Below are 26477 nucleotides of genomic sequence, written 5' to 3'. Positions count from 1 at the left end.
TTTTAACTATAAAAAATACATATTTAATAAATTATTTTTTGTTCTTTCAAATTATTGAGTCCATCAATAATTAAATCAAAACTAAAATTTCCAGCTATTTTTTTATGTTAATTATCATATTGTCTTCATGAAATTTATCTCCCGTTTCATTTTGAAATCTTGTTTTGATAATACATTAAAAAAATATTTTAGTTAAAATAAAATGTACTTCATATTCTTATCAAAAACTGATATAATTTAAATATATTTGATAAATTCTTTAAATATGTAAATGAATGAGAGCATCCGAAATAAAATAGTGAAGTTGAAATTTTAAAAAAGTTTTCTCTTGAATATAATATTGGTAACTTGGTAACAAAATTGTTAAATAATAGAAAGTGAGCAAGTAAGTAAAAAAGTCATGTATTGTCATCTTTTCTCATGTTTTCAAATTTAATAATTGTTTGAGTTATATCTCTAAGAATTTTTCTTAATACTCATATTTTAAATCAATAAAAATATAATATTACATATGTTTAATTGTTTATTTTGTTTCTAGTTTCGTTATAGTGTGTTAACTTGATCTTTTCTCTTAAAAAAAATTTCAATTTCGTGGACCTGACCTAATATAACTTACATGAATCAAGTATACTCTCTTAATTGACATGCAAAAAAACTGTCACTTTTTTCTCTTTCTTATCTGCTCCTTTTGCAATGCGCTTAAAAGTAATAGATATTTCCCCTATTCTTGTGTACTTTTCATAAATCTATCAATTTTAAATCATGGCTTAATTACTATTTTGTTATTTAATTATTTTATGAAATTTTCTTTTCGATTACAATAATTGATTTAATATATTTTTTAACTCAATCAAATTTTTACGTGATTTTTTTTCAAAATTTTGAAGAAAATAAATAAAAAATAAAAATTGTTGAATTTAATCTATTTAATAATTCAATAAATAAAAAATTAAACAGATTAGAAAGATTTATTGAATCAAGTTAAATTAAATTTAAAACCATCAAACTCATATAATAACTATTGTAATTTAAAAATTTATATGTTTAAAGTAAAAAATTAATGACAATAAAAAAAATTCACTTTATATATATATATAAGTATAGATTTATAAGTATATATGTAATTAAAATAATATAACATAGAGACATTTTAAATTTTAATCTCTATTATTATTTATTTATTTATCTGTGAAAACACATTTATTACTGTTAAATTTTTTTATGATAATTAAAAATAATAAAATTATTACTATTATTAATATCAAATTAAATATAAATAATTTCTATAATTTTACTGTAAATAGTTGTTATTTATTTTTTAAATAGTTTTGTAATTAAAATTTTTTGAATTAAAGAATAAATTTAAAAAATATCAAATTGAAAATAAATTTTAGACATACATTTAATTATTTATACTTTTAATATCTTCATTTATTAATTTATTTATTTTCACATTAAATTATTAATAATATCATACTTTTTATTACATTTAATTAATATTTAAAATAATAAAGTATTCTTTAAAGTATTGATATCTCATTTTCCCAACGAAAATAAAAATAAAACAAAAATTTAACTGCCACACTAAATATAAAAATAACAGAGATGTCTACTAGTTAAAAAAAGTGGATTGTGAACAAATATTTAAAAAAAGATTAGAAACCTTCACGCAATAACTTTTATAATAATATTATTGTTTCGGTCGGGTTTGGTGTGACCCTATTAAAACACTCCTAATAGTATCGAAGATTAGCAGATGCTAAAGACTGGGCGGACGAACGCTATAGACGCTACGGACCAGACGGGGCTTGGTGCGGACGGACGCTACTCCATGCACTCCAGGTGGTCCTCCTCCTCCTCATCCTCCTCATCCTCCTCCAAGCAGGATGCGCGGACACCTGTCAAAGGCACTCCGGCGTTCAAGTTAGTAAAGTGACCGAGTGGTTACTATAGCAAGTAGAACATGTATTATGCAATTTCCCAGAAATCATACATGAGACCTTTATTTATAGCAGTTGTAATGGACTTTTACCTTTTGTGGGTCTGGTGATGGTCCAATCATACCTTAATCTTCATCAGGGGCTTTAATGAGCGATTACGGTTTATAATCTAACCATGTGGCCAACATGGTGGTTGACCTGGATGGGCGGTCTTGGGAAGACCGTTCGGTCTATAAAGGACGGCTGGTCAGTATGGGAGGTCGCCCTGGTGGTTGATCTGGATGGACGGTCTTGAAAAAACCGTTCGGTCCATACAAGACGGTCGCTCAGTATGGGAGGTTGGCCTACTGGTCGGCCCGGAAGGAGACCGTACCCTGGATACCGTACGGTACAATTATTAATATAAAGGTATAGTTAAAAAAAAAAGTGTTTTAAAAGATATGATAGTAACTTTTAACCACATAAACATAAAATCAATTATGTAAGCACATCCTAACAATTTTAACCAAATATAAATTCATTTTAATTTCTTAGATAACCCATGCAACAAAAATACATGCTATGTGCAGACAATTTACAAAGAGACTCAAAAAAAAGAAAGAAAAAGAATGAATGTATTTTTGTTTAAGATTTTAATCAAATAGAAATGTAACATTCTTCACAAGAAACTACAACATTCAAAGAGGCATGTAGAATAGTAAAAAACTTAAGGAGAGTACCACAATAAAAATGAATTGCTTTATATATTGTAATGTTTTTAAAATAAAAGTTAATTAAGAAATTTCCATTTATAACTCAAGGTTTTTAATAATAAAATAACAAAATATCTTTTATAAAAAAATGGTTTCTACTCTTAAGTATTGTGGTGTTAAGCCCATTTCCATTGGAGCTTAAATTGGTAAAATACCATTTGACATTTATGAGGTGTTATCATGGAGAGATGAGGGGTTGAATAATAAAGAATAGACTTTAAAGGCAAGTGATGAAATTAAATAGGAGGCTGGGAAATAATAAAGGCAAGGGAGAAGTTCTGAGGTTAGAAAGAATAAGGATAAAAGGATTATTGATGCTAGGGAAAAGGCATATCACTGTTAGGATTTTTGGTTGATTGGATTTTACCTGTTAGCTAGAACATTTTGTCACTAATCGTAGGCGCCATTAAAAACTTCTCGATGCCCAAATGTTTATTCTTCCAATACATATTATCACATAAGTGTGAAACCTTCATGTAGATGACAAAAAAATCCTCGCACACAAATATCGCAGATAAAATATGTTACGGATAGTTAGTATCCGCGGATATTTATTATTTGTGGATTGCGGATTGCGGATTTTTTAATACTCGCTTATAAATGAGTCGGGTGTGGGTATTATACTATCTGTACCTGCGAATATTCGCGTGTAAAAACTAAAAATAAAAATTTAATTTATATTTTATTAAGTTAAATTTAATTAAAATTAACATTAGTTTATATTTTATAAGGTTAAATATAATTAAAATTAAATTTTAATTTATATTTAATTTAAAATATATTATATATTTTTTGTAATTTTATTTAAGTTTTATTATAATATTTTATAAAAATATATTTTTTAAATATTTGCAGGTATCCACGAATATTCGCGGGTTTTAAAATATCCGCAGGTATTTTTTAAACAGATATCCGTGCGGATAGCGGGTCGAATAGTGGGTAATTTTTTTTGTTGGGTCAGATTGCGAGTAGGCACTATCCGTGTCCGACCTGACTCGTTGCCATCCCTATTTATGTCCTTTGTTGCCATGTGCCATTAATCCATATTCTCTAACTCATCATCCTCAAACCATATCACCTTGATGCCTTATGCAATCATGTGTTTCCATAAACCAACCTTATTTGAGAGCACGCAAGATTTTCAATAGGAGAAGTACAATTTTCTAAAATCTTGAAAACAGCATTTTTAGTACTCAGAGTTTAAAGTTTGGTTGCCTTCCGGCAGAATATGATGATCATCCAACCTGTTATGGAATGGAAGTCTCCGCATTGGTTTTTTAATTCCTAAATTTGTTTATTTATCTTAAAGTTATATGTACATTGGTCTTTTAACCTTTTGTACTATATATTTTACGTGATTGATGACTTGATCTTTCTCGTTGTGTTGAAAATAAATTATGAATGCATTTTTGTTGGAGTGAAGATCTTTAGAATTAGTATGGTGATTAAATTAGTTGTGGATCGTCTTACATTGTATTGAGACGTTATGATCGGGTTAATAATAAAAATCTCATTTTAATTGACAACGATTCAGGATAACCTGATTTCTTCTTTTTTTTCTCGATTTCTCCTTTTTTTTCTTCTATTTAATTTTTCAGGATTTGCTTACCACAAATGATCACTCAATTTTTATTTCTTTCAAGTTGTGTTTGAAGTATGTTTCATCATTTATCTCATTGAGGAATAATGTTTTCTTGATGATGGTTGAGGAGTAAAACATAATACAATGCCCAGACATTGTAAAATCCAATATCAAGGAGGAACTAACCCAACCATCGATCTTGAACAAACAATGCAGTCAACTAGGTCCTATGCAAAAACTACATTGAGCTAATTGTATCCTAGGTTACAAAAACTACATAAGGTAGGTTGTATCCTGCATTACAAAAATTACATTAATTCTATCCTACTTTACAAAAATTACATTTAGCAGGTTATGACCTATGTTACAAAAACTACACTGACTACAAATCCTATGAGAACAACCTTTACCTTAAGAAAAAAAATGAAACAAAAGTTTGATGACAACAACCAATCTCTTAAGGACCTTTTAATATTTAATGAAATTAATCAACGAAATAAAAAGAAGCAAAAGTTCGATAGAAGTAGCCAGTCTCTTAAATAATAATAAAAACTTCCTAAATTTTGATGAAAGCAACTAGTCTACTAAAGAATAAAAAGAAGCAAAAATTTGATGGGAATTATAATCAGTTCCTTTAAAAATAAATAAGAAATCTTTTAAAATTCAATGACAGTGATTAAACTCTTAAGGAATAAACTAGAACAAAATACGAAATATACTCTAAACCGTTTTGAAATAGAAATCAAGAAAATAACCAACATTATGACAATTCACATGAATTAACAAAGATTATACATCCGAAGTTTTTGAAAAGAAAAACAAAAGTACATGAATTTTGTTTAAGCATTTATTAAGTGTTATCGTGGAGATGAAGTTAAATAATAAAAAATAGATATTGAAAATGAATGGTAAAATTAAATAGAACGTTGAAAAATAATGAAGATAAGAGAGCCTAAAAGTTAGGAAAAACAAAAATAAAAAAATTACTAATGAGAAAAAACAAAGATAAAGTGACCACTGAAGTCATTAGATATCATTCTACTTTGGATTCCCTAATTATTATTAATCTTAAAAACAGTAAGTATGAAAAGCAAAGTGGTATCTTCGAAAATAAGTTATGTCAACCCAGGTGATACGTTATGACTTTTGAAACATTATATATTCTAAAACCTATTATGGTTTCTTTTTTATTAACATTTTATTTTATTACTACCTTTATTCAATTTAGTGAAATACGATATTAATTTCAATTAAAAAATTAAGTCTAATATACATGTATTATTAGTAATAAAAATGATTATTAATTCAAAAATTAGTATAACTCTTATTAATTTCTATTACTATTACTAGCAGAAATACATATATTTTTATATTTTTTATAATAACAACAAATAAAAAATAATTATTAAAATTTTAAAAATAAACAAAACTATAAAGTTAAATATAAATAAATTATAATTTTTTATTTATTTTATAGACATTTTTTTATTATAAGTTATTATTTTAGTTTTAAAAAATAGTTACTTTATGATAATTATTTTAATTTAAAAAATAAAATAGTAACAATTCGTATTAAAAAAGAATCTTGGGCAAGAGAAAAATAACAAATAAAAGAGGTAACAAAAAAGGAGATAAATACATACAAATACATAACAAGAAAAAAATATAATATATATATATATATATATATATATATATATATATATATATATATATGTATGTATGTATGTATGTATAAAAGAATGTATAGTGTTAGCTAAAATAGTAATCCAACTTAATCAAATGCCGGACTATTATTCAGAACCTATATTTGAACAATTTTATCCTTATATCTTTATTTTACTCCTTATAAATGTAAAGATAAAATATAACTCTTTGAACTTAACTTATAAAGAAAATAGCTGAAGTAAATATTAATTAGCTAGAAGCAAAAAAGAATCCAAACACTGAAATGTTATTATCTAACTATATAATTACAGGCAGGTTCCCCGGATCATTTTCATAGAACCCTAGATTCTAATAAATCATAGAATATCAACACCATCAATGGCTGATCTTCAGCAGGGAGATCAACCTTCTTCATCGAAAGCGATGGAAAGAAAAACTATAGAAAAAACCAGGAGAATCCATATGAAGAATCTCTGTTCCCAGCTTAGCTCTCTTCTCCCTAACAACAATAATCCCAGGGTTTGTTCTCTCTCTCTCCTTCAATCATAATGCTTGGATTTGTTGGAGAAAATGAAAAAGTAGTGTTTTTGTAAAACATTATGTGTATTGATTTATAGTAGTTTCATTTATTGCATATATAGATCTAAAATATGAACTTCATCAGTATTGATGAAGTTGTGAGTGCAATGGTTTGAGGGTAACTAACACAACATTGAACGCAGGGTGAAGCATTATCACGTGTTGATCAAATAGACGAGGCTATCAACCACATCAAGAACCTGGAGACAAAGGTGAAGATGGCGGAGAAGCACAGAGAAAGTTTAAGGGAAAGGAAGAGATCTCGTAGTGGATGTTCTAGTTCTTCTGAAGCAACGAAAGTTGAGGTTCATGAAATGGGTTCCTTGCTACGAATCACTCTGGTGTGTGGCTTCGAGGATCAGTTCATTTTAAGGGAAATTATTCGAATGCTTCATGAAGACAACATAGAAGTCAAGACAGTTCATTCCTCGCTCTCGTCTGCGACCTCATCGCTACATGTTCTCAACGCTGAGGTATGGACGGTGTTACCTCGGATATTTAATTTCCCTTTGTTTTTTTCTTTTTCCTTACATTAGTTTACAAAATCAATTGTTGTTTCTCCTTTTATGCAGATTCAGCAATCCTATAACTTAGGAACAGCCGTTTTGATTGAGAGACTGAAAATATTTGTCAACGGACATGGGTAGACTGAAAACACAGATTTTCCCATTTACAAGAAGGTCACTTGTAACACTGTTGAAATGTTGGCAGTTTATATCTTTTTGGGGTTTATACATCGAATCATGAACCCATTTCGTGTAACATGTATAACCAAGCCAAAGAACTTTGATTTGTGCTTGTTGCTTTGAAATATGAATGCCCTAGCTTTTTCCAGAATTAATCATAAGGTTATAATAATTATGAGGCTTGTTTATGCATCTTGTCTCTTGACTTTTTCACATTCACTTCCTCATGAATAGTATACCATCAAATATACAAATTTGGTTCATAAGAACCAATGCTTTACACCTATACTTTTTATCTATAAAGACTTATGTTTTGGGTGTTAGAGTGACTTCAACTACCAACACAATTTTTCTTTTGATGTCGTTTGGTAACTACTTTTAGTCTTCATCTTCACTCCATCGTTCGAAGAGGTACTTCCAAAGATTCTTCGATGTTTAAGTTAACAAATGGTCTATATGAAAGTTTAGAGTAAAAATATTAATGCACCGTAAATGCGATCACCTATCTTTTACTTTTAACCTATATTTATAGTTTTTGTCATTGGTTTGAGATTAGTAAAATCTTAATCTCAACCTAATCTCAGTCCAATATCTCTAATTACCAGTTACCTTAATCCTTATAAATAAAACTTTTTGTCGAATCTAGCTGTCCAACGTTAAAGGTAATGTGTTGTTGTTCTGGTTGTTCCAGGTTGTTCGTCTTGAATGATATACCTCACATTTCCTTAGGCCGTTCAGTTCCATGGTACAACTTCTTTAAAACCTTGAAGAACTCTATAAAAATTAATTGTTTTGTTCATGATATGTTTTTGCCTTTGAAATGTATACACAAGAATATGTTGGAACTTGTTTAATGTTAAATAAAATTTTATTGAAATATTTTTATTTTATTTTTTTAAGAATCAACTTCAATAATGGAGATCAATTCATTCATTTTTATCAACGGTATTGATTTTGTGCTAAATGATAATTTAGAATTCTCTTTGTTTCTTTTTCGGAAAAGAAAAAAAATAATACTCCTATACTTATTTATTTAGTAGTGGCATTTTCATTTCACATTTTTTATTTGTTATCAAAAAATTAAAATAGAAAGTAAAATCATGCAAATTCCTTTTATCAACAAAAAAGAATATAGTAAAAGTAGAATATTATATGTTCCTATGTTTTTAAATTTCTCAAATAATTCCTAACCCTATAACCAGTGACAACAGAGCTTCTTTGTCCATTGGAGGAGCTTAAAATGTTTTTCACACAAACAAAAATTAACATATATAAATAAAGTATTTCTTTTTTAAATTTCAATAAATTTTATACATTTGGCCTCTTCAATTTTGTATAAATCTATAAAATAAGAAAATATAATGTCTCAAAATATATTTTGAAGATTCACCATTGTTCACACCTTTAAATCATGCATTAAGAAAAGAAAAAGAAACTGATGAAGTTAATGTTGGTTTCTTAGTGTAAGAGCAAAGAAATAGAATTTTAAAAAGTATGAGATTCATGATATTCTATATCTCACTTCATTTTTTATTTCTTTCTGTTGTCTCAGCCTCTTTCTTGCATTCCCACACAAAATTTATTTCCCAAATGAGACTTAATTAAAAGTAACAATTCAAGCACAACAGAAATCGGTGGCCATGTATATATTGTTTTGAAAGTGAAGTCTTCTAATATAAGAATAAATAAATAAGGGAGGTCTTCTAAGCAATATACAACATTATAGCATATATATACAAAGAACGAGTTGCACAAAAGTAAAACTATAGCCCATGGAGACACCTAGTATATTCGCATCGTTAAATTTGTTAACAAAATAAGAAAACTCCAAAACAATGACTACAGAAATTAAATACACAAAAAAACATTAATTGACCGTGACTTGTCTTAGTGTAAAAGAAAACTATTAGGCAAAATTTTCTTGAAAAGGACAAGTATGCTCCCTTGTTCTTGCAAGATGGCATATAATTAATAATGTACATCTTCCAAATTTGTCGCGTAACTGTAAGAGTACTTATTCTTTACTATAAACAGCTTCCTTCTTTTGTGGACAATTAGTATGTGCTCTTTCTTCTTTCCAAAGTGTGAAAAGTTTCTTAAAACCTAGTTCAAATATTTTTTCTTTTCTTCCTTGGCGTTTATATCGTTTAGGGAATTACGTGAAGGAAAAAAAGTTACGTACATTTGACACGCTCAAATTATTATATTTTCATTATAATTATATTATTTTTTCATTTAAAATCATAATATATATTATTATATTATGAGAAGTAGGGTCAGATTAATGTTTGTTTCTGAATACGTGTCAAACTAACTTTTTCCTACAACTTTATTTATTACGCAGAGCAGTGTGAAACTGAATAAAACATATAAACGTTTATTCTTTCACCGCGTCGTTTTAGAAAAGTATACCTAGCACGTGGAAAACTTCTGGATAAAACAAATCTTCTCTCGAGTGCTGATTTGAGTATGAGAACATTCGAAAAATAATTGGAAATTAAAAATCCTTGTTTCATTCTCTATTTTCTTATAACAATTATTAGAATTAAGAATGTAAATAATATATATATATATATATATATATATATTATAAATTACATAATTTTTATAAGAAAACAATTTCACAAATTATTTTACTAATACTTTAATATAAAAAAAATATTTATTTTTTATCATATTTTATATAGCGATCCAAATTAATAGATATCGTATTACTGTTCATGATTAATAACATTAACTAACATTATTATATATACATATGTACAATATATTTACTATAAGAAATATTTCAAAAAATTTCAAAAGAACAGTATAAACATTATATATATATATATATATATATATATATATATATATATATATATATTGTTAAATATAGTGAAAATTATTTATGGATTAATCTCCCTTGTGTTAAACACACATAGGGTTCTCTATTTATAATAGATGAAATATGGGCTAAGCCCAAAATACAAATAAGAAATAATAACAAACTAACTGAAAGATAAAAGATAAAGATAAAATATATAATATTTCTAACATATATATATATATATATATACACACACTAATATTATATATATAAATATTCATATTTAAAAAATGATGTGAAAACATTATATTAGTACAAAATCATATTATGAGTGGTATAAAATTACAATAAAAAATTTTAAAAATATCAAAAATAATATATATATATATATATATATATATTATATAAAGAAAATAATAGCTGGAAAAGAAATCGCAGTTGGCTTATTAGAAGGTGGATTTTAAGTCTAACTCAATCCCACAAAACTGGCTTGTAAGGTGAGGTTTGCACCTCACTTATATATTATATTTTGGTCTTATCTCTTGTCGATGTGTGAGACTTCCAACATGACTTTCTCTTGACAGAGGACATTGACTTCTTTTACAAACATAAGAGGGTTAAATACAGATTATTAAATTGTTTATTTAAAAAAAAAAATCAAATATATCCTAGACTCAGCAAATAGAGTCTTATGTTCATGTATGATAATATAACTTGGATGTCCGACTTGTCGTGGAAAGTTACCTTGAACTTTTCATGATAATGCATGCTTTGGACATCTTGACATATGTATGACACTACGCAGAAAATGTGACAATGAACTCAACGTGTTTCACAAATTACAGTTCTGTGTTCCTTTTTCAACAAGAATCAAGTCAAAGTTTCACGCAAAAATCCAATGCAAGTACGTAAGCCGCTTTTCTTTTCTATATAATCATGTTTCTGTAATAGTGTTGAAGGAGAATATGATTTATGATTTCTCCGTAATACTTGTTGATTAAGGAACTATAGGAAAATATCTAATTCAACATTAATATTATCTTCAAAACGTCATCTCAATTTTATCACATTAAACCTAACATTAAGCATGTTCGCCGTAAAATGTATATGAGCTAAATATAAAAATTATATTTAATACGATTTGGTTTAGTTTAAACAAGGAAAAAAATACTATTTTATTTAAATCAGTTTTATTATATAATTTGTTTTAGTTTATATATTTGATGTTATCTTTTTTACATTATGAACTAATATAATATACTAATAAATAATTTTATTTTCAATGCATATTTATTATATGATTAAAATTGTAACATCTCAAAAATATAGTCCAAACTATATGTTTAAGAATTTATTACATTATAATATTGTAGATCAGTTTCTAGAAATAAGGTTAACTTACAGCTATCCACAAATAACTATAAATTTAAACTTTACACAAATCTACCCTAACTACAAAACTATATACATGACAGAACGGTTTATACATACTATATTTATATGACCGAACGGTCATAGACCACACCACTAGGTCTTCGTCGTCCAGTGTTTCCTCCAACGAACACTCGCCTCCCTCTGCTCACACCCACAAGGTAATCATTGCAATTAAAGAGTACCGAACGAAAACATGAACAAGATAGAAAAGAAGGGTAAGCTAGAGTAATTTAATTGATTAAGTTATCATGCAAGTTCAACAAATACATAATTATGTAACATCCAAACCCTTAAAATCATGCAATGACCAGTCACTCAAACAGGCCAAAACCGAACACATTAATTCATGCAAGGACCGACTACTTGACTTGACCAACAGGATTGTATGAATATGTAGCTTGGGTCGTTCGTGCACCCGGGGGTGTAGTAACTGGAAAACCATCAGCTGCCACCTGGGGTTAATCTGTTATAACTCACCTAAGACCCTATAGGCTAGGACCTCCTGCTATTCTAACGACATGACTTACCCATCTCTACTTGAGACTTGGTAATCATTAGAATGTCAGGATGAACGTCGTGGATTTCGCTGTCCATATTCATACTTTACCACCACCTTGCTACCAGATCACTAAGACATTCCTCCTTAGTATTCTCTTTCACATCCATATTACAATTATCATACCATACTTTTCCTTTGACACCATTATGATAATGCATACATAAGCCATCAAAACTATTGGATCAATTAATTAAAACAACATACTAGAATAACTATGAATATAGGCCAAACAGAAATCACCAACATAGAAGAACAAGATCGAACACCCTGTGAATGTTGGAGACCGAACGGTCAATAATAGATACAACTGAAGAGAAAACTGAATGTTATTAATGACCGACAACTAGAGGATTCCGAGTACCACATCATGACCGAATACTACCACTAGTCCAAATACTAAGTTTAGACCGAACACTTATGGCTTAGGCTGAACACCTATAACTTAGGCCGAATGCATTTAAGACCGAATACAAGTATGAGGTCGAGCACTAGTACAAGAACAAGCATTACTAAGAGACCACACAATCCACTAAGACCGATCGCTACTAAAAGACCACACAACCCACTAAGAACGATCGCTACTAAGAAACCACACAACTCACTAAGAACGATCGCTACTAAGAGACCACAACCCACTAAGACCGATCGATACTAAGAGATCACACAACCAACTAAGAATGATCGCTACTAAGAGACCACAACCCACTAAGATCGATCGATACTAAGACACCACACACCTCACTAAGAACGATCACTATGACTTAAAACAGAATACTGGTATAAGTCTGATCGGTCATTAACTGAAAAGCTCTACAGAAGTAGAACTCAGTGAAGACCGAACACAAGAAGAAAGTTGAACGGTCAATGAATGACACTCGGCGATCTGCATAATTCTGTAGAATAACTGCAGAATTATAATCAACCACTATATTCACCAATTCCTACCACTTCCCAACTTCTAATCCTCCAAACATGATTCATATACCATTTTAAGCCTATCCAAAGGTACCTAAAATCGTTCTAACATCATCCCAAAGAGTCTCATACCATATTTCACTCCCAACCCCAAACTATCATATTCGCATACCCACTTTCTTAAGATTAGAACAGACTGAACCCTTATGCAGAGAAACTCCAACTAGTTCACAGGTTCCAGCATTCACAGATTCAACACAATTCAATCAAACATTCAAGTTACACACATGCAACCATCCAAACAATAATTTCATATATAGAAAATCACAATTAAATTAACTAGCTTCCCTTACCTCAAAGCAACTTGACAAATTTAAACCTCTCCACAGTTTTGCTAAACCGTAAGTGATCCTAGGACAACCTACAGACTTTGGATTGGTGAAAGAAAACCAACCACCAAACCAAAAACAGAAACAAAACCCAGATGAAGAACCGATTATAACACATGCAAAACCGAACACTGCTTGCATGTACTAGAAATTTGCAGAAATGTCAATAATCATAGAGAGACAAACTTACCGGCTCTAAACACGAAATTGATCGGTGGAAAAGGAAGCCTTGATCTCAGGATCGCCTAGGGAGTTTTGATCACCGATCAGATGAACCAATAGTGAGTAATTTTAGAGAAAAGGAGGAGAAAAGGTAGAAGATAATATTTTTAGAGATAGAACGTACTGATATAATGAGCTGAGTGTTTTAAAACTTCTATTTATACTGTTAGATTATTTTAACACTAAGTGCTCAGTCTCATTATTTTAATACATCCATCTACTCTTAACAGTCTATTTTCTGGGTTCTTGCAAAAATAATTGGTAATATAATATTTAAATAATTGAGTTTAGGCATGGGTAAAGACTTCTAAGAAAAATAATGAACATATTTTTAGAAACTAGGACAATTTATGGGTAGCTCCCTTATCTTTGAGAGCAAAGAACACATTTTTTCCGTTTTTAGAAGGTTAAATATGGGTTCTCTTAACTTGTAGTCAACTTCAAGGTATTAGGTCTTGATTTTAAGCTCCATTCCTTCAAAACAATTGTATCTATTATCAAACTTTGTTTAAAAACAATTCTAAAACAAGAAAATATTTATTCTAAAATAGAAAAACTAAACCTAATAAGAGAAAGAAGATGAGTAAACCTCTCTTCTATACATGTTCATTATTAAACATGTGCCTTCATCTCTTTTATAAGGGTTAAGGATTTACGATGTTATTATAACTAAAATATCTACTTTTAATTAAAGTAAATTACTACCATATAGAAAAATATAATAAACAGTTCAGGTGTGATTATTTCTTAAATAAGAAAATATTATTTATTTATTTTCTATTTTTAGTAGTGGTTAAAAGATGACTGATTTTTGTTGTTGTTTAAAATTACAACTGAAAATTAATATTTCTAATTTAATATTAGAGTGAAAGTCGATGAAATATAAGTTAAAGTGTATGTATTTTTATTTGTATATACTTAAGTGTAATTTGTTAGTTTTTTTTTAAATATATATAACTACTATTCTTTTCACCAGGTGCATATCATCGGAGTTGACGGGTGCAATGACCTCCAAATTCTTAAAATTTTGTGTATGTATTTTTAAGTAAAATTAAATTAGGTGTGTTTTTAAGTAAAACATAAAATTAAATATAATAAAGAATAAAAAATTTATTAAGTTGTTTTTTTTCTTTATCTCTTGAGTTTAGTCAACTTATTTCTTATTATCAAACTGAAACAAAATAATAAGCTCAAAATCGTTATTTTTATTTTCTTTTTCATTTTTTTCTAGTTTTGAATAGGTAAAGGTATATTTCTGGTTCAACTCACTACAAAAATTATATATTATAGAAGAGGTTTTTTTTTAGACAGCTGAAAAATCCTCTGAAAAAATTCTGACGGTTTCAATAATAGACTTCAACTATGTTTTAACTTTTTTTATTTAAAAAATTTCAGCTGTTATTATGAATAGTTGTAGTGAAGTTATTTTTTTATTTTGTAAATAATTTTTTATTCATTTTTAATTTGTGCCATCATTTTCACTCTGCCTGTCTTTTCGAAACCCTATTTTCTCATCTTCTCCATTATGGCTGTCGTTTCCCAACAACATTTTCTCCTTAGCCGCGCCTTTGCATCTTCTCCACTATAACTCTCGGTTCCCAACCCTAATTTCGCCTTCCACACTAGTTCATTTTGCTTTTTGCATCTTTTGAAAACGCACCCAACCCTAGTTTCGTCTTCACCGCTGGTTCATTTGACATTTTGCTTCTTTTGAAAACGCAGAGAGGGTGAAAAAACATCATTTAGATCCTAATATTAGTTTTTCCCACTTCTCTTTTCCATCCAGAAATCTTGTTGCAGAAGTGAGGAAAAAGTGGTTGCCTTGGACACTTCTTTCGTCGTTCTCTGGTATGCCATCCCTTCTCAGGTGCTTTTTTTTGTTCTTGCAATGTCTGATCCATTTTTTAGATTCATAAACGTGATTTTGTTAGGTGTTGAGTTGGGTGCATTGTGAGACCCAAATGGATTTTGACATTTTGGGGTATTTTGGTGAAATTGAAATGATATTTTAAGCCGTAAGGTGTTTGTAAAATTGCTCTAGTTATACATTTAACGTAAAACATCGGACATATTTCTTATTTTATCTTCTTGATGCTTTACGAATCACCATTTCAATGATGTATGTATGCAAGTGCAACACTATCTCATTTCTCTCTGAACCGTTGGTTGCAGGATTTGACTATTGTTTTATCAACACTTCTACCTGTGATATCTATGAATAATGATGGCAAAGATCAATCAGATTTCTCTGTGGGACTAAAGGTAATACTATTGATTTCATTAGTTAACTGGGTGACAGGGGTTAAAACTAATATGGATCTAAAAACTTCATTGTAATTGATGGAAGTATGGCAGAAACATTGTTGGAAGGAGTTGTTAAGAGACAAGTATAAGAGCATAAAGTTGAGGAGTTTAATGCCATGGGAAAGGGAAGCGTAACCGGAAGCTGGTATCTAATCCTATTATTTATGCCATTGTTTTCTTTAATTTATTTTTGTTTCTTTTATTCTATTTTCTAACTAAGCATTAATATTTACTATTGATATATTGTGATTTATTATTGATATTAATAACTAAGCATTAATATTGGAAGATGTTAGCTTTGATGATAATTATGAAGCAGAGCTTACTGATGGGGATTCAAATTCCATTGGAACTGGAACTACAACTGCTAAAAGGCCTTATAAGATAAAAACGTATAGTATGTGTCATTTTTTAATTAATTTTTTAGGTTTTTGTATTGATATGATGCGCCTTCGTTATCTGTTTGTGATGTTAATGTTTAATTTATTAACAGCAGATAACACAGAGCCATTTCCTCTGATGCAAGGTGAAGGAAAAACATTCAGTTGTGTTGGAGCAGTATCTGTAATTGATAGAGATGAGTAACAATTTGAGAGAAATCCCAGTTTACAAAGCAGTTGTTCTTGGGAAGACAGATTTGCTCAGCTTTTTCCCATGGGTTATAGTGATTATTTGAAGAAGATGAGAAAGTATGTTCTTATTTCTCATCTTGCTGTGTTATTTTTGTTGATGTGGCGTCATTAGATTATGTGTTTACTGATAGCTTTATGTGTGAATGTACCAGGAGTGGTGAATGGGGTGATCATGTCACATTACAAGCGGCTACAGATTGGGTACGAGAAAATAAATGTTTCCCATTTTATCTTGCCTCTCCTATAATACTTTTCTTCTTTTTTTATTATCTATGTTATCTAATGCCTTTGCAAACATATTTGAGATTTCAAAGTAGAAAATCTTTCTGAATATATTAGTTAAACAAAATAGCATTGGTTTTTTGGGCATTTATTTTGTTATGTTCGGAGAGAAATAAGAGAAGAGTTTTTGTATTCTCAGGTACAATGAATTAGCCAACTTACAATAGGTGAGAGACAAGTTGTATATATTTGTCTAACTCTATAGGAGTTTAATAAGCTATAACAGACTAACAGATTATAACAGTACAGTTGTCACGAGGCCTAAACATAAAAGAACTAGTACTGGAAATATTTAGAAAGTAAAATACTACTGTTACTTTTAAAGTTCAAATGTTTCAAGCTATTATTTTATTTCATTATTGATTTAGCTAAAGTTTTAAATGATTAGAATTATAATCTTTATATTTAAGCAAATTATATACTAAAGTTACGACCGTACACTATAATTTCATATGGAGATCACAAAATGTCATTTTTCCTTCCTGTAACAAAACTTATTTTAGAATCTCAAGTTCTTTAGCTCATTTTTCCTTTTCCAATCTTTTCGACAATATATATATATATATATATATATATATATATATATATATATATGTCTAGTCCTTTTTAATTAATTATTGTTTTCTTATTTTCATGTGAGCTAGACCCAATATCTTGTTGGCAGATATCTCCATTCATACGACATAATTACAGAGAAAGTAGTTTACCCATTTCAAATTTTTGTAGTGACTTGAGATGAAATATTAGTTTTATAATATAATATTATTATTTTTTATTTCATAAGCCTTAAGTATAGTAATTATATTTTAGAAATATAAAAAAAAGTTAATTGTTATATTTGTTTGTTTATAACCAGATTTTAATATTGATTTAATTATCATATTTTATTTTTTTAAGTAATTATGTATTCCCTTTCTAAGATTCTAGAATTAAAGTAATTATGTTTTCCATTTCTAAGATTCTAGAATTCAAGGTGAGGAATTTCATATAACTCTACCTTATCCTTTGCATCAGAAAACGTAAAAATCCCAAATCATCATCCAGACCTTCGAGTCTCCTCCATGCTAACCACAACATCCTAAATCTCCTTCATCTTTGCATCTAACCTACAACATCAAAGAATCAGAAACGCAATCATGGAAGCACCCATATGAAATCCTAGCTCGCTTTCTCCACCGCAATAACGAAACCCCCCTCCATCACGCATCTTCTCCATCGTCATCTCCTCGTGCATCAACCTGTAAACAGAGACCAGAAAACGCAAAAACCTTAAACCATCATCTAGATTCACGAGTTTCCTCCATGCGAACCACACCACCGCGAAATCTCCTTCATCTTTGTACCCAACCTGTAACATCAAAGAATCATAAATGCAGTCACGGAAGCACCCACGTGAACCCTAGTTCGCCTTCTCCATCATGCCTTTATCTTCACGAACCTGCAAACCCAAAACACAAATAACGACCCAAATCAGACAGTCACTCGTGAATCATCAAGCAATGTCTGTGCAATCAAGTTCACATCTCCTTTGCCTTCTCCTTCTTTGCACCATCATCTTCGCCTAAACCTACAAAGAAAACCAAAACCAGAATCCTACCTCAGAAAACCCAAATCGTGCAACCAGAATTAAAATCAACAATGCAGCTTCCATTGCACTGAATCGCAAGTCAACCACCGCGAGCTCTACTATGTGACAACTCATTTAGTTTTTTCTTACGTAGACACTATGCCCTTAATGATTTAGAAGCTGTCAGAGAAAAGAACCAAATTGAATAAAATTTACAAAAAAAAATTACTACTTTGAACACCGAAAAAAATCGAGGTCCACTTTGAATAAAAATGACAAAAATAGAAAGTGAAATAGACGTTAAGCCTTTATTTAAAATATGTTCATATCAAATTTAACCTCTCATAATACAGTTTCTAGTACTTTCACACATACCATAGGAATGGACATAATTGATTAAAATCAATTCAGTGCTATCAGAACTAACGAGTGACATGTTTTTACCCATATGAACCTTATCATGGAATCTCAAATCATAAAGGTTCGTCACTTTTTTGTTTCCAAGTGACTTAAGTCTCATTTCCCTTGATGTTTCTAATATCATTTGTCTTTCTAGGGTTTTGTTAGAGGATATGATAGATTTCATTCTGACTTCATATAATGTAATAATTTTTTGTTTGGCTGCTCTCCATGTAATTGCACCACCCCCAAGTGTTAATACATAACCACTAGTGAATTTTGTCTCATCTAAATTAGATATCAAGTTAGCATTACTGTACCTTTCTAGTACAACGAAAAATCCACAATATTCATTAGCATAAGCTGTTGAACCTCTTAGTATCTTTTGCACTTACATATCAATATTCCTAATTAGAATATTAATAATATCTTCTTAGTCTACTTATTGCTCTATTTATCATGCATATTAATTAATCATACACTAGTACAAAAATATCGTATAACGTCGATGTTTTTTGGCCTTTTACGTCGAATTCAAGGCTGACGTCATATTAAGAGACGTTAAATTGACGTCGAATTTAAAAAATCGACGTTACATTAATTAACGTTGAATTTTGTTAATATAAGACATTAATCAACTTTTTTTTTTTAATCAATTGTGATCCTTTTTTACAACTCTATAAAGACTTGAAAAACAGAAAAATAACAAATTTTAGTTTTTGGTATTTTATAAAGTATGAACTATGAATGTGCAATATAGTATCAACAACAGACAACAACAAAAAACAAGCTCAACCAAACAACAACAACAAACAAGTTCAACCAAACAACAACAAACAAGTTCAACCAAACAAAAACAATAAACAAGTTCAATCAAACAACAACAACAAACAAGTTTAACAAACAAGTTCTTCAAAATGAAAATGAAAACTAACCTTCAAAAGGTGGGTTCATCAGAATAAAGTGTTGACACCCATGAGAGAGAAACAGAATGCACCTATGAAGGACAAGAACACGAAAATAATCCGTCAAAACAAACGAAAATAATACCTAAAGTAGTTAATTAACATGCATTTGTATCAAATGAAAAAAAGATTACATGTGATGGCCGTCTAACTTCGTTCTAGAAAAGTTTAAGTAGAGAAAATGATCTTGCGCGCTAAGATAAATTGAATGAATTTTCAATCTCCCGCTCAAATTTTTATTGAATTCACTAACCTTTCGACATCTAACGCTAGAGCATTCGACGTTTTATAACATTTTGACCTCTGATTCCAGGGCATTCGACGTCATACATAAGTATATTTTCACCTTCGAGCAAACATTTTTGAAAAATTTATCCAATAGGACGTCGAACTTCTAAATATTCGACTTCTTATAACAAATTGACGTCGAATTACAGTTCTAAATGACGTCTAATAATTGCATTTATTTACAAAAAATGTCACCGGTCATTTTTAACATTGGTTATTCAATGGTTGGATGTTGAACGCATGACGTTATAAGCGGTTTTTGTACTAGTGATAGTCGTTGTAATTTCAAAACATATAAGGAATTCACATGTCATAATGTAGTATGTCATATATAATACGAGTTAACAATATAAGCAGAAGAACTTGATTCATTAATAATGTCATAAACATTCAGTATGAAGAGTCCTTAATTACAATATCCCTTAAGGACTTATTCGCGCTGTATTACGCATGTCCCCCATGATACAACTAAGAAGATAAAGATGATAAGAAATTTATGAGAATCTCAGAACTAGTAAGGAACTCTAAAGAATAAAGAGGATAAGAAAAGAAAGGAAGAAAAACTAAGAAGATAACTTGAGGAAAAAAATTTCCTTTTAAAAAGAGAATAAAAAGCTTGATATGGTGTGTTTTTTGGAATGTAGGAAATGCTCTATTTATAGAGCATAAACTTGGTCAAAAATTGTTGTCACAATAATGAATAATAAAAATCAATCGTCAGCACTTATGAACTTTAATGAGAGAAAAAAAATGTACACTTATAAACCTTAATGAGAAAATAAAAATTGTTGATCAAATAAACTAACGTTTATTTTGCAATTATTATTATTTTACAACACCATCTAACATCATCTCAATTTGATAAGAATCATTATATTTACAACAACCACAAGCACAAAAACTCATAACTCGTTACAAAACAATTTAAAATATAATATTTTTCTCAAACTTTTGCCCAACGAAAGCCTACATTCACCTAAGGAGTAGCAAAAGTAAAGCTTAAAATGACCTAACTTTCTCATCAAGACTTTGTGTTGCTCAACTAACAATTACTAGAATGATAATTCTCAATATTTTGTCTAATGCAAGTTTTTTTATTCAACAAAAATAAAGTTGAGAGCTCTTTGGAATTTAAGTTGCAGTTCATCCGATCATCACAAAACTTGCACCCAGCGGCCCAAGTGCACCTTAATGACATCTAGCTCACATCTAATGCCCATACCTTTTAAGCTCACTAGAAATTAGAGTTCTCAAAATGGGTAACCCGACTCAACCTAACTCACTTATTAGCGAACTGAAAAAATTTAAATGACCCGACTCACCACGGGTTAGGGGGTTAAACAGGTTGACTTACTGACTCACTTAATTATAAGTTTTTTTTAAATAAAAAAAATTATAGTAAATTTCATTCTAAGATGATGGTAAACTCCAAAGACAATTCAAAATAATATATATATATATATATATATATATATATATATATATATATATATATATCATACAATCCAAGCGTAATCCAAAAACAAGCATAAAATGTAAAGAAATAAATTTTTAATATTGATATTTTTTGTATCACTTGTCCATTTATAATATTAGAGTTTTGGATAGATAAATCTATAATATTTTTCTCTCTTGAAACATTTTTTTATCTCATCTACAATATAATAAAAAAATGTTAACTAATAATATTAAAACACAAAATAATAATATAATTAAATTAAATTAGGTGGGTTCAACCTGGATGAGCTGAGTTCTAAGTGAGCCAAGTTAAAAACTAACCCGTATAAACAAATTACACTTTTTTCAAACCTAACCGGCTCAAACTCGTGTGGACCGGATTGACTCACAAGTTATAACCCATTTTGACAGCACCAATAATAATAATAATAATAATAATAATAATAATAATAATAGTAAGAATAAAAATATAACATTATATGCTATAATTTAATATTTAATTGAAAAGAATTTACAAAAATACATCATTTTACAGTTTTTAAATTTTTATATTAATTAAATTACTATTTTAATATTTTTTACATTTTTTTCATTTAGATATCTATACTTTCCCGTTTTCACTCTTGAATCTATTTGAGGAAAGGGGTGAATGGTTTATGAAATTGAATAATAATGGTAGTGGAAGAATAAATATATCATTAGTTTTCCATTTATAGACACTAAGTGGTACGGAAACTTGACCAGTGATCGATTTGCAAAATTATGATGTATGCTAAGTGACGTTAGGTTTTCTTCTCACTTTCTTAATCACTTTCAACATCACAAGACTTTTTCACCTACTCTGCCACGAGTGCTTCGTTTGTAGACCAAATTATTTTATAAAAAGAAAATTAACAAAGAAATTCTCTTTTCTTCTTATTTTTCCTCGGAAAGTGATATACAATGAAAAGGAAATGCAAAATTTAAATTGAGAATAATGATTTTTATTCAAAAGATATAATGTAGGATGATGAAATTAAGCTCTGTAGTATTTATGGATGAGGGGTACTTACTATCCGTCTATATTTTTTTTATAGTAAATAATGAATATTTTAATATTTGTTTATAAATAGATTAGGTGTGATATTAAATTATTTATATTTGTAAATATTTATTATTTATTAAAAAATAAAATTTAACTAATTTATATTTTATTAAATTAAATTTAATCAAAATTAAAATTAAATTTTATATTTTTAATTTTATTTTAAAAATTTATAAAATATATTTTTTAAATATTTACATGTCAATTTTAAATTATCTGCAAATATTTTTAATAAATATTAAATAAGTAATGAAATAGGTAACACATTATTTTTTTTATTGTGATCCATTATTATTCCTAATTACAATATTTTACCATTAATATAGGTCTTTAAATCAAATAATTTAGTTATATATAATAGGTATATAAAATAATAAATGTATCAAAATTTTATAGCTCAAGGTTTTTGTAGACATGGAGTAATTTTGCTAAACTGATTATATTTGTCTATAAATTTGGACAATATTAAAGTTTAGAACGAAATCACAATCACAGCTTCAATTTAAAACCTTTTGCATATAATTTTCAAAAACCTTGATATGTGTTGTAATTACAGGGTAGGATTGGAATTTTAAACCATAATATATATCATGAAGTAATGAACTCAAAAGCCTATAAACAAAAGCAAAACATAAGAGAATAAGGAAAGGTAGATGAAAAAAAAAGAAATATTACTTAAAAAAGAAAACCTTTTATATTGATTATATTTACATTTTATATCGCTTCCCAAATCTGTGTAGGTGTTATCAACTTCAAGTTTATCAATTCACGTAGAAGCTAGACATTATCATGTAGAAAATAGATATTGGTTAAAACAAGAACCAATGTAATATATTTTAAATGAAAGAAAAATAATATTCTTAAATCTAGCAAAAACACTTTTTAACATATATGGAATATCATTTTTTTTATCATTTTCTTTCTTTTCCTATGTTTACCTTATTTCGACTTACTTATATTGATATTAGACATATATTACATCAATTATTTTAATGACTAATGTTATATGTGCATTTTTACATTACTTATATAGCATAATTGATATAAAAATGTATTGTTATTATATCAATTTAGAGTTTAGATCGTACGTTGTATGAAATGTTTTTGTGTTGAATATAAACAAAAAAAATCTTCATCAACATTAAAATCTACTTATAATAATTCATCAACCTCCAAATCTATTTTCAATAATTTATGAACATCAACATTTAATGACAATAAAAATCAAACAAATAGCAGTAATAACTATTAAATATATATTTTTATTAATTTTATAAATTTAAAATATGTAATATCAGGATTGCTAGGACTTATTTCCAATTTTTCCAAATCTTATTTGATTGGGTTTTGCTTAAGTTAATCCATAAAATTTCGTACCATATTAAAATATAGCTTAATTTGATAAAAACTAGTTTTAAATATGTGTGTATGTAATTGATGTTTGTTTATGTGTTTATTAAAATAAAATTAGAGATCGAGAAAAAAAATATCAAGTTTATTATTAAGTTTTTAATAAAATAAATTTTAAAAATAATGTATAGGTTTAGAAAGTAAATATGTCTATAAAAATATAAATAATTGACTTTTAAAAAAAAAATACAAAACATAAAATATGTGCAAAAATAGAGTAGACTTTCTGAAAATATAAAAGATATATATAAATATGTAGAATTGATTCACTAAAAATATAAATTAGTGTCTTAACAAACAGATGTAATGTGAATTATTATATTCATTTAATCAATGTATTGACAAATTCATTCAATATGTTTTATTAGACTCATCTAATAAGTATATGGATACATCTATATAATTTATATGGTTAGACTTGTCTAATTAGTATATGAACAAACTTGTCTAATGTATATTGCAAAGCTCGTCTAATCATAGAATGGATAAAATCGTTTAATGTGTATTAATATATTAATCTAATATGTGTATGAACTGACTTGTCTAACGTATAATGTTAGACTGATATAATTAGTGTATAGATAAACACGACTAATATGTTTTACACGACTCATCTAATCAGTATATGAACATACTCATCTAATGTGTATTCCTAGACTCGTCTAATCAATGTATAAAATGACTCATTTAATCAGTATATAGACTATTAAAAGGTTTAAAGAATAATTTTGATGTATTATTTCAAATAATAGAGCACCATATATATAGATACAAGGATCCTATAATTCTTCATCTATTAAAGAAATGACAAGTGCATATGCATAAATTATAATAATATCTAAATTATAACTAACACAATATTTGATTGCCTAGTATTCATTAATAGAATATTTGACATATCTTAACATAGACAAACTCGTCTAATATGTATTGTTAGACCCTGTGTAATGTTTTTTGTTATACTCATCTAATCATATATAAACAAACTCGTCTAATATTAATTGTAAGATTCATCTAAGAAATAAATGATCATACTTGTCTAATGTTTATTAATAAACTCCTCTAATGTATGTGTTAAAAGACTTATCTAATGTATATTACTAGAGTAATCTAATAAATATATGAATGACCCCTCTAATATGTATTATTAGACTCATATAATCAATACATATACAATCTCGTCCAATGTCTTTTACTTTTATCATCTAATCAATGTATTCCTAGACTTGTTTAATATTTTTTGTTATATTCGTCTAATCAACATATGAAATGACTTGTCTAATTTTTTTTTATAGTCATCTAATTATTGTATGGATAATCTCATGTAAATCTTTTTCATATTCTTATAATAAGTGTATGGAAAGATTCATTTGAAGTGTATTATTAGACTTGTCTAGTCAATACATCGATAACTAATCTAATATGTATTGGTATATACTTGTTTACTTAATATATGGACACATTCGTATAATGTGTATTGTTAGAGTTATCTAATAAGTCTATATTCAAACTCGTGTAATGTGTATTGAAAAACTTATTTAGTGTGTTGCTGCTAGAATTGTTTAATTAATGTATGAACATAGTCATTCAATCAATGTATATTCATTTAATTTTATTGCAAAACTTGTTAACTAGTTAATAGACAAACTCATCTAATGTGTATTAATAGAATCATATAATTTATGTATGGATAAACATACATTTTCAATATATACTAAAAACTTGTCTTTATAGTGTATGGACAAACTCGTTTAATGTAGAGCTGTCAAAACGGGCCACCCGGCCCAACCTGACCCAGCCCACCACGGGTTGGTCACTTAGTGAGTCAACACAATCCTACTCATTTATTAGCAAGCCAGAAAAATTCGAGCTCGGCTCGACCCACCACGGGTTGGTGGGTAAACAGGTTGGCTGACTGATTCACTTAATTACAATTTTTTTAAATAAAAAGAAATTACAAATTTTCTATAATACAAATCTAAACAAATTTCACTCCCAAATTTGACTCTCGACATGGGTGTTTAATTAATTTTGAAAATAAGGAACTTAAATAATTTTTTCAAGCAAAAACAAAATAATAAATATTTTTTTATAAAATTAAAATTAAATTTTAATAAAATAAAATAAAGTAAGTAGGTTAGTGGGCCAACCCGGCCCACCACGGGTTCAACCCGCATGAGCTGGGTTTAAACGAGCCGAGTTGAAATCTGACTTGCATAAAAAAAATACAATTTTTTCTAACCCAACCCGGCTCAAACACGTGGTGGGCCGGGTTGGCTCGCGGGTTATGACCCATTTTGACAGCTCTTTGTTGCTAGACTTGTTTAATTAGCGTATGGAAAGACTCGTCTAATAGGTATTCCTAGATTCGTCTAATCAATGTGTGGAATAATTAATCAAATATTTTTTTCTATACTTGTTTAATATTTGTATGGACAAATTCAACTAATATATATTGTTAAACTTATCTAATCAATGTATTGACAAACTTGTTTAATATTTTTTTATACTTCTCTAGTAAATGTATGCTTAAAGTCATGTAATCAATTTATG

General features: G+C 28.3%; 1 protein-coding gene and 1 long non-coding RNA gene across 6 annotated transcripts; both read left to right on the top strand.

Annotated features, from left to right (window-relative positions):
- The first annotated feature begins 6320 nt into the window (after window positions 1-6320).
- On the top strand, window positions 6321-7168 carry LOC124820098 (transcription factor bHLH162-like). Its single transcript, XM_088099491.1, has 3 exons — window positions 6321-6461; window positions 6665-6994; window positions 7094-7168. The coding sequence occupies exons 1-3, from the start codon at window positions 6321-6323 to the stop codon at window positions 7166-7168; spliced, it is 546 nt and encodes a 181-aa protein (XP_087955617.1).
- Window positions 7169-15017: 7849 nt separating this feature from the next.
- On the top strand, window positions 15018-16898 carry LOC124820097 (uncharacterized). 5 transcript variants are annotated; one of them, XR_007027322.2, is made up of 6 exons: window positions 15018-15383; window positions 15708-15797; window positions 15883-15984; window positions 16129-16231; window positions 16333-16528; window positions 16624-16898. It is a non-coding gene; the product is annotated as an uncharacterized LOC124820097 (long non-coding RNA). The 5 variants fall into 5 exon arrangements; XR_015781960.1 differs by having other exon boundaries at window positions 15018-15402; window positions 16129-16236; XR_015781961.1 differs by having other exon boundaries at window positions 15019-15383; window positions 15891-15984; window positions 16129-16236.
- The last annotated feature ends 9579 nt before the right edge of the window (window positions 16899-26477 follow it).

Source organism: Vigna umbellata, chromosome 9 (genome assembly GCF_029865625.1).
Source record: "Vigna umbellata cultivar VRB3 chromosome 9, Vumbellata_1.0, whole genome shotgun sequence".
In the NCBI taxonomy this organism is placed as follows: Eukaryota; Viridiplantae; Streptophyta; class Magnoliopsida; order Fabales; family Fabaceae; genus Vigna; species Vigna umbellata.
Note: the sequence above shows the minus strand (reverse complement) of the source record. Positions and strands in the feature narration are given on the sequence as shown.

Coding starts and splice junctions, on each gene's coding strand:
- LOC124820098 (XM_088099491.1), top strand. CDS start 6,321: ATGGCTGATCTTCAGCAGGGAGATCAACCTTCTTCATCGAAAGCGATG. Junction 6,462..6,664: donor CTAACAACAATAATCCCAGG/GTTTGTTCTCTC, acceptor CATTGAACGCAG/GGTGAAGCATTATCACGTGT. Junction 6,995..7,093: donor TACATGTTCTCAACGCTGAG/GTATGGACGGTG, acceptor CCTTTTATGCAG/ATTCAGCAATCCTATAACTT.